This window comes from Orycteropus afer, unplaced genomic scaffold, assembly GCF_000298275.1.
Source record: "Orycteropus afer afer isolate SDZICR_OR568_19922 unplaced genomic scaffold, OryAfe1.0 scaffold00304, whole genome shotgun sequence".
Lineage (NCBI taxonomy): Eukaryota > Metazoa > Chordata > Mammalia > Tubulidentata > Orycteropodidae > Orycteropus > Orycteropus afer.
Genome location: NW_006921891.1, coordinates 840,354 through 850,023, shown reverse-complemented (window position 1 = coordinate 850,023; position 9,670 = coordinate 840,354). Strand labels below are relative to the sequence as shown.

Below are 9,670 nucleotides of genomic sequence, written 5' to 3'. Positions count from 1 at the left end.
CAGCCTTCTGGTGAGCAGTCAAGTGACTTAGGCACTATGCTACCAGAGCTCCTTCACACTGCAGAGACATATCTAATAGTTCAGCCTTTCTACCTGTCTATCCACCTGTATACCCATGTTTGCCTTCACTGACAATGCAGTAGTGTATATGCAAAAGGGTTCATCTTTGTTGTCTGCACCTCCCATGTACCTCTCTCTGTCTTCCTCTTCCTCAATGCCACCGTTGTTGATCACTGACATTTGGTACATTGCCTGAAGGCTGTAAATCTTAATGGAAGTTGACTGCCTCATCTTTCTCCTGCAGAGCAGCTGGTGAGTGCAAACTACCTACCTGTTGGTTAACAGCTGAGTGCTTTAACCACTGCCCCTAAAGCTCCTGTCAGTTAAGACAGGGAATCATAAAAATCAAGAGTACCTTAAATGCTTTACTTTAACTTAGAATACAAGTTATGTTTATATACTGGTCTTTGGATTTAGGGCCAAAGACCTTGGAGAACTGCTGATTGCAGTTACACATAGCCCATGTTTCTTGCCTAGCCCTCAGTGAAATGGGACTGTAAAATACGAGGGAAGCATGTAGTTTGCAGAATGTGTCATTTTCCTCCATCTTTTACCTTGTTAATGTAACAGTTAATTACAATGATAAATATTTGGTGATGACGTGTTTGGGAATAAACCCAACTGATTTTGGTAAGCATATGGCTCCGCACATGGGACAGAAATGTGTGGACACATGAGAGAGCAGGTCGGTAACCTTGAGAGTTGATGGAGTGGTGGTTAACAGAGGTTTTGTTAGACATTGTTTCGAAGCCCTGGGATGATGGTGCCAGTGTTGCTCTGATGCCTTTGCTCCAAAGCCCTAGGTTCAAAACTTGGAGAAATGATTCCTCCTGTGCCTTATTTCAGTATCTCAACCTTAGCACTGTTGGTACTTCAGGCTGGATCATTCTGGGTGGGGGGGGGGGGCTGTCACGTGCATCGTAGGAAGTTTCACAGCATCCTTAGCCTCCACTAAATGCCAGTTGGCGTACCCCCTCCCCACATAGTCATGGCCGTCATTTATGGCAGTCTCCAGGCTTTGCCAGATGCCTCCTAGGAGGCAGAGTAGTTCTTGAGAGCCACTGCCAGATTCTCATAAGTGATTGAGTTAGAAAATGACAACTGAAATGTTTGAGTGAGTATATGACTTGAACCTTGGATGAGGAATGAAAGTGATTGTAGCACATCCGCTGGCATTTCCATCTGAGCCATATTACCAAGTAGTAGGTACTGTTGGCCTGACAATTAAGATGTTGGATTCTCAAGAGGCCCTGAGCATTAAAAATCAACCGAGGTGAATTCCAGCAGATCTGACAGCCACTGGTTTGGGGGAGTGACTGCTTCTGTCCACTTCCTGTTACTGACCCATAGACAAGAAAATTCATTGGTCCTCAGCCCACACGGCTGTGACATGGTATAGGTGGCTGATTTGGTTTGGTAATACCCTCTCAAAACCTATCTCCAAGTGCCTGGATGACTTGTTATCTATTACAAGACGTAATGTTCTGGCTCATTAATGCGTGGTTTGGAATGTGGCTATAAATATGTTATATAAATCATTTCTGCCAAGTTTATAATAAAAGGATGGCTGACTTGTAAAAGGTTTAAAAATCTTTCATAAAGATTTTCGAATATATACAGAATTTAAAAGAGCAGTATAAGGAAGTGCTCTGTCCGCATCCCCAGCAATAACAATGATCAGCTCAGTGGACAGTCATGTTCGCCTGCCCCCCCCCAACCACTGATGCACTTAGCCATTTAGTGCCCCCAACTCTTAAACATGAGCAGGCAGCACCCGAGGAAAGACCCTCTGCAAAAGACGGAAACCAAAGGGGAAAGAAAAGCAGCTTTGGGAAAACTGAGACTACAAGAAAGGAGGAGGCATCCCTGTCTCTTCGCAAAAGTTGGTATCCTCAGAAATAAGAGAAAATCTTGCAGTCACAGTAAATAAAACCGTGATTTTTTTAAAAGCCAGAAAACAACAAATAAATCCTTGCCAGAGAATAGGAAGCAGCTTTTAAAAATGAAAATGTGATCACAGAAATCATAATGTAAACAAGCACCAAGGAAGAATTTGGGAGATCAAGTGACAAAGAAAGTAGACTTTCTTTACTTCAGAAAGTAGACAAAGATGCAGAAAGAGGAAAGAAAAAAATAAGGAGCTTTAAAGACTCAGTTTAACACTTACAACTGCCAACTAATAGGTGTCCCAGCAAGGGCAGCAAATGGAGAAGAAATCATGGAAGAAATAATTCAAGAGAATTTCTCAGGACTGAAGGATGAAAGTTTCCAGATAGAAAGTACTTTACTAAGTGCTCAACACAGTAGATGAAAATAGACCCACCACAGGACAAGTTATGGTTTCCTTTCTGAACCCTGGGGTTAAAGTAAAGACCCTGAAAGTTTCCAGAGAGAAAAAAAGATAGGTGGCACGGTGCCTAAGGCATTTGACTGCTAACCAGAAGGTTGGTGGTTCAAACCCACCAGCTGCTCCATGGAAGGCAGATGGGGCGATCTATTTCTGTAAAGATTTACTGCCTTGGAAACCCAAAGAGGGTTGGTCACTATGAGTCAGAATCAACTTGATAGCAGTGAGTTTGGTGGGTTTTTTTTTTTTTTCTTTTCTTTTTTTAATAAAGAATCGGGGATTAGAATGTGTTTAGACTTACTGATAACTAGATAGCATTTGAGCAGTACTTTTAACACTCTGAAGGAAGAAGATTCTCAACCCAGAAAGCAGAAATTTTGAGACCTACCAGTTTTAAGAAATTTAGCTCCCGTTTACTTTTCCTCAAGAAGCTCCCAGAGGATGCCTATCAGCAAAACAAGGAAGTGTACCAAGAAGGAGGGTTCAGAAGATGGAAGATCTCTGCAGGAGAGGGGTGAAGGGACTCCCTGGGTGGCAGCGTAACCAGGCAGAAAGATAAGCCAGGTCAGACAGCTCTGGGAGAGACATCACAGGACAATGAAATGGATGTTGTTCAGAGGCCTCTGAGATCCTGAAGGGTTTCTAGATCCTTGGAAGTGTTTAGGATGGAATCCGGGTTCCCTCCTTGGTGCAATAGTTCATGCTCTTGGCTGCTAACCCCAGGTTGGTGGTTTGAGTCCTCCCAGAAGTGCCTGGGAAGAAATACTTGGCAGTCGTCTTCTGAAAAATCAGTCATTGAAAACACTGTGGGGTACAGTTCTATTCTGACACCCAACAGCAAAAGGAAAAAAATTTAAGAAAACTTAGCAGAGGAATAGAGAGGGTAATTAATTTAAAATTACTGCATGGATCAGCTCTGAACAGCATGTAGACAGTTAAAATGGCACATTTGATATTTGTTTTGAATATTGATGCATATCAGGATGATAGGAGCTCTGGTAGCATAGTGCCTAAGGTACTTGAGTGCTAACCAGAAGTCTGACGGTTCAAACCCACCAGCCACTCCTCAGAAGGAAGGTTGGGCAATCTACTTCCATAGTGATACCGCCTCGGAAACCCAAGGAGGGGTCGCTATGAGTCGGGTCCAACTAACAGCACATAGCAACATCAGGATGATGGCAGTATGAGAAGGGTACATGCGTGTATGGTGAGACAGCAGAAGAAATAGAGTTAAATCCTCATCTTCAATAGTGAGAAGTCAATCCCCCAAAAACCAAACCCACAGCCATCAAGTTGATTTCAGCTCATAGTGACCCTATAGAACAGAGTAGAACTGCTCCGTTGGGTTTCCAAAGCTGTAAATCTTCACAGAGGGAGACTACTCCATCTTTCTCCCATGGAGCGGCTGATGGACTTACACCACTGACCTTTTGTTAGCAGTCAGCACTTTTACGACTACACCACCAGGGCTCCTGAGAAGTCAGTGCAAGTGCCTGAAATGAAATCAAGATGTAGCAGTAGAAACAGTGTTACCGAAAAACTATGCAAAGAATTGCAATTGCTTGCCTATGGGCTGCTTGTTACTAGCCTTACAGAATGATTGGAATTTTTAAAGCAATGTGCCCGTACAACTTTGATTAAAAAATAAATAAATAAATAAATAGCTAAAATGAAATATAATACTGTACAGAAAAGAGTTAGCACAGCAAATCTGAGACTGCTTTCCTTAGAAAGGCCCTGGGCTGGTGTCTGGGGACTTGGATTTTGCGAAGATTCCCACCGTTCCCTAACTGACGTGAGTGGCTCACAGTGCCAGAACTGGAAACAATTTGGTTTCTGGTGAACACTTGCTTCCCTTGTGGGAGCTTGGAATTTGGGGATGTGCTGGGCAGAGGTGCCTGCATGACCAGCTACCAGTAAAACTCTGGGCACTGAGTCTCTAAGGAGCTTCCCTGATAATGCAGTATTTCACACTAGTGGTCAGAACTCTTTGTGGAGGAAATAAGCGTGTTCTGTGCGACTCCACAGGGAGTCTGGAAGCTCGTGCCTGGTTTCCCCCAGACTTGGTCCCACGTGCCTTTTCTCCTTGCAGACTTGGCTCTGTCTCCTTTTGCTGTAATGAATCACAGCCATGGGTATGACTCTGTGCTGAGGCCCGGGAGTCCTCCTAGCAAACCATCCAAACTAGGGGTGATGCTTTCCTGTGAGTTGGTCTGATTTTTTCTTTTGTAGCGTGGAGATTGGAGAGAGCGTGAGAGGGGAAGATGTCTATATCATTCAGAGCGGCTGTGGGGAGATCAACGACAACCTGATGGAATTGCTCATCATGATCAATGCCTGCAAAATTGCCTCGGCATCCAGGGTGACAGCCGTGATCCCGTGCTTCCCATATGCCCGCCAAGACAAGAAGGACAAGGTAGGAGAGGTGTGTCCTGTTCTAAGAACCTGCTCGGGGTTTGTCTCTTGACTTTTGTCCTCGCATGTTGCCTCAATTAAATTGACTTTTTCACCTTGTCTTTTCCAAGATTTGTCTTTGAGCCTGGCTTAACGTTAACATTTCTAGAAGTAGAAACAAATGAAGCGTATTCTTGCAGGTATTAGAATGGCAGTGTCGTCCTTGTGATGATGAAAGTGATATATCTCTGTGGTGGTGGATACACAGACCTACACGTGTGCCAGAATTGCACACACACACACACACACACACGCTAGTGAGGACAGATAAAACTACTGAAATCCAAATAAGATCAGTGGGTTGGATCCATGTCATTATCCTGGTAGTGAGCGTGTTCTACAGTTTACAAGTTGTTCCCATTGGGGAAATATAGGCAAAAGGTATAGGAGATCTCTTTCTTATTTCTTACAATAGTATGTGGATCTACAGTTATCTCCAAATAAAAGATTAGTCACAAATATGAGGAGGAAGTGGAATATGTGGCTAACTGCCTCGGAACCCTTTGCCGTGAGGGCAGAAGAACCGAATGGCAAATACTGCCATTACTGAATGTTTTGATCCAAGATTCTGTAGAAGAATCCTGATCAAAACAGGGGAAATGCAGACCAGAATTTCAAATTCTCAGGCTCCAGGCTTTTGGAGCCATGGAAGCTGGATGAATCCCTGAAACTGTTGCTCTGAGATAACCTCGAAACCTTTAACCAAAAATGTCCCCTGTGAAGTGTTCTTAAAACCAAATAGTAGTTGAGCTTCACTAGTAAAAAAAAATAATAATCTGCCTGAAGCACTGTGCTCTTTTAAGAACTGTCTCCATGGGATCAAACTGACAACAGCAACTCGAAAGATTAGATAGAAACCTTAGTGGGCAGTGAGTTTATGTTAATGAGGGAGGAAGAGTTCAGCAAATGAGGATGGGGGTGGTTGCACAGCTTGAAGAATGTCATCAGTGGCCCTGAAGTGTATGTGTAGAAACTGATGAATCCTGTATGCTTTGCTGTAGGTATTCTCAACAACAAAATAAATAAAATTTAAAAAAATACAAAAATAAAATAGTTTAATTTGAAAAATACCATGCTCTCTTTTTGACCTTTCAAGAAGAATGAAGAGATCGTGCTAAATTACTCTGTTAGCTGTGTTAGCATTGTAGGGGAGGGCCTCTGAGTCCCTAGAAGTGGAAGACAATGTGGTTATTGCCCTCGAGATAACCTCGGAGATACCTCTGAGAAGTGGGCGTTCAAGGGGAAGAACTCTGAGTCGTTTTCTCCATTGTATTTCCAATGGGTAGATGTGCAGTCAGGGTCTGTATCAATTCTTCCAGTTTATAAGTGGCACCACTATTCACTGATGTAGTAACTGATTGGGAGAGGTTAAAATTAATTGTAGCTCTTATATAGATCAATGACAAGAAATTTCTCTAGTGCTCCTCAATCCGTCTCCCAAGGTGGTTTTCCGCTAACAGCACACACAGGAGCCCCTTGGATACAAAAACAGCCTTTTCTAAATTTGAATTCATATACCACACCTTTCTCCTGCAGAGCTGCTGGTGGGTTTGAACCACTGACCTTTTGGTTAGCACTTTTAACTACTGTGCCACCAGGGCTCCTTATTTATAAAGTGCTTACTTACCATGAGCTCTGGTAGCGTAGTGCCTCAGGCACTTGACTGCTAACCAGAAGGCTGGTGGTTCAAACCCACCAGCCACTCCTTGGAAGGAAGGTGGGGCAATCTACTTCTGTAGTGATACTGCCTCGGGAACCCAAGGAGGGGTCGCTATGAGTTGGATCCAACTCGACGGCACATAACAACAACAACAATACCATATCATATATCCCTGTGTGCTGCAGATGGTTAATTGAAAGGCTGGAGGTTCAAGACCCCCCCCAGGAGTGCCTCAGAAGAAAGGCCTGGCAGTCTCCTTCCTCAAACTTAGCCATTGAAAACCCTGTGGAGGACAGTTCCATTCTGACCACACGGGGTTGCCATGAGTCACACTTGACTCCATGGCAACATTTTTTTTTTTAAATAAAGTACCTGGTGTATAATACAGGAGTGAGCACACTTGAGAATAGAGCCCCACGTTAAGTATCTCAGGCTTTGTGAGCAGCCACTTGCTCTGCTGTTTCAGTGTGAAAGCTGCCATGGACAATATGTAATGAACGAGCAGGGCTGAGCCCCAATAGGATTTTGTTTGTGGACACTGGAAGTTGAATTTTGTATAATTTTTCACATGTTGCAAAATAGCACTCTTCTTTTGCTTGGTTTTTTAACCACTGAAAAACATAAAAACTGTTCTTGTACACCACGTGCAAACAGGTGGCGGGCTTAGTTTGCAGACCCTGATCCAGCAGACACTCGATAACTAGTTCTCTTCCCTATTGGAAGCAGTACAATGTGGGCAAGGCTGAAAATAATGACTTCTGAAGAGGGTGGAGGACTTGTAGTTGTGGGAATTGTTTTCTTTTTTCAAAATTGTGTTCGATGATAAAATTATTGATGTTTTTTTTTAAAAAAAAAAAAAAAAAAACAAACAAATCAAGCATAGTTGCCCTGATAGGAATTTTACCCTCTGGTCATTTGTTAAAGGGTCAAAACTATGCTTCTAGCAGGTTGGCATTTGACAGATTGAATAAGATCTAGAACATCCTCAATGTCTTTGTCATTTGTCATTGAAAGTACCATGGACTTCCAGAAGAACTAACAAATGTACCCTGAAGGAAGTGCAGCCAATTTGAATGCTCCTTGGAGGTGAGAATGACCAGACTTCATCTCACCTACTTTGGTCATGTTGTCAGAAGGGACCATTCCCTGGAGAAGGATGTCATGCTTGGTAGGGTGCAGGGTCGACGAAAGAGGGGGAGGTCCTCAATGAGATGGATCGACACAGTGGCTGCAACTATAGGCTCAGGTACAGCAAGGATTGTGGGGCTGGCACAAGATCAGGCAGTGTTTCGTTCTGTTGGACATGGGGTTGCTGTGAGTCAGAGTCAACTCAGCGGCACCTAACAACAACAATGTTTTATTTGTGGTTACTGTACTACCTTGACTCTATGTTTTTAAATGCTGTATTTTTTCCGCAAATAATACTCCCACATAAATAGCAAGCACACACACCTGTAGCACATATGTGAGGGAGTTGTGTGGCTTACCAAAAACATCCGTATAACATGCATGTTATTTGTGTAAAAATGTGGCACTTTTGCTCTTGATAGGCTATAAATTATCCTACCTGCAAGATTCAGTTGGGGATCGAGTCAAAGTGTGAAACATAGTGCAAAGCCCAAACAGGGTCGAAAGAAGGAAATCAGGGAGTACAAATTCAGAAATAGCCTATATGCCTTGGATCCCTGATGTGAGAAATGCTTGATGCCACCAAGGAGAGATAAGAGCAGAGGGCTCTGTTTGCGAGTTGTAAATGTAGGCGAAGAGCCCGAAATTGATTAGCATTGTGACTCAAGGTCTGTTAGGATGAAGGCACAGAGACCAGTTTGTTCTTATCCTGGAACTTTGGGAGACTGCAGTGTTCTTTGTGCACCATATCTAAAGCCTGGAAAGCTTGGTATGATTGAGATTGTTACAAAATATACAGAAGGACTGTATCTCGTGCAAGTTATGAGCTGCGTGCTGCAGGTGACACACAAGCCTACAAAAGCAGTGCTTGAGCAACGCAGATGCGGCCATCTTACGTTTTATCATGCTTTGCAAATATTTGCATTTTTACAGATTGAAGGTTTATGGCATTCTTTATTATTATTATTATTATTATTTTATTGTGCTTTGGGTGCAAGTTTATAGAGCAGAGTTTGTTTTACATTCAACATTTCGTGTACATTTAGTTTCACTCCCCATTTGCCATCCCCAACCCTAACCCAGTCTCCTGCCCTCCCTGCCCGGTACCCCCGAGCCCCGCCCCCTCCCCGTACCCTCATAGTGATGCACTCCTATGTGTCCTGCATTTCCTCTGTGCCATTGTTGACCCTCTGGTGCCCCGTGGTCTATTGCTCCAAGGGATGCATTTCCGTAGAGTATGTGGGTGCGTCACCCTGGGTTGAGTGGTCTGCATGTACATCTTGTTTGCTATTGGGCTGGAAGTGAGTTTTATTCCAGGCCCAGGATGTATCCCAGGACCATAGTTTTGGGGGACCCACCACACTCCATCCGACCAGTAATTCTGGTCATTTTTGTATTTTTGGATTTTGTTCCACGTTTTTCCTCCCACTCTGTCTATCTAGGATCTCCAGATTTGATCCTTTCCTGAATGGTTGGCACCAGTAGCCTGGCACTATCTAGTTGTTCTGGTCCCAAGGGCCATCGTGTCCTAGGGCTGATTGCTTCCAAATGTCCTTGTTTTTTGCACTTCTGATGATAGGAGACCATTAGCTGCATCTTCGATGGCCGCTTGAAAGCTTTTAAGACCTCAGTCCCTACGCAGCAATGTAGGTTGTGGAACAAGATTTTTGTGTATTTTGTTGTACCAGTTGTGTCCCATAGTTCTATGGTCCTGAGTCGGTAGATCCATTGGATCTCTCTCCCACAGTGTCTGGATCTCTGTGAGGAATTGCTCTATGTCTGTCTTCTGTTGTTTCTATAAAGATTGGGGGTATTTTGTATCACTGGTGTCTGTGCAAAATTAGCCTCAGCTGAATGTATCCTTGGTCTAGAGTATACTCTTGTTCACTGACCCCCATCTGATCCTCTCAGATGTTTATGTGTTTATCTGTAGCCTGGTGTTTGGTGTTAATGGTAATGCAGTAGTATTGTGTACACAATGGTTGGTATTAGCCTCTGTCGCCTATATCTTTTTTGTTGTT

General features: G+C 43.5%; 1 protein-coding gene across 1 annotated transcript in view; it reads left to right on the top strand.

The window, feature by feature from the left end:
• Positions 1 to 9,670, top strand: part of PRPS2 (phosphoribosyl pyrophosphate synthetase 2) — a 47,060-nt gene that overhangs the window by 8,738 nt on the left and 28,652 nt on the right. The window contains exon 2 of the mRNA XM_007951631.2: positions 4,640 to 4,823. Within this exon, the coding sequence (XP_007949822.1) occupies positions 4,640 to 4,823 (184 nt within the window). The remainder of the gene's footprint in view (positions 1 to 4,639; positions 4,824 to 9,670) is intronic.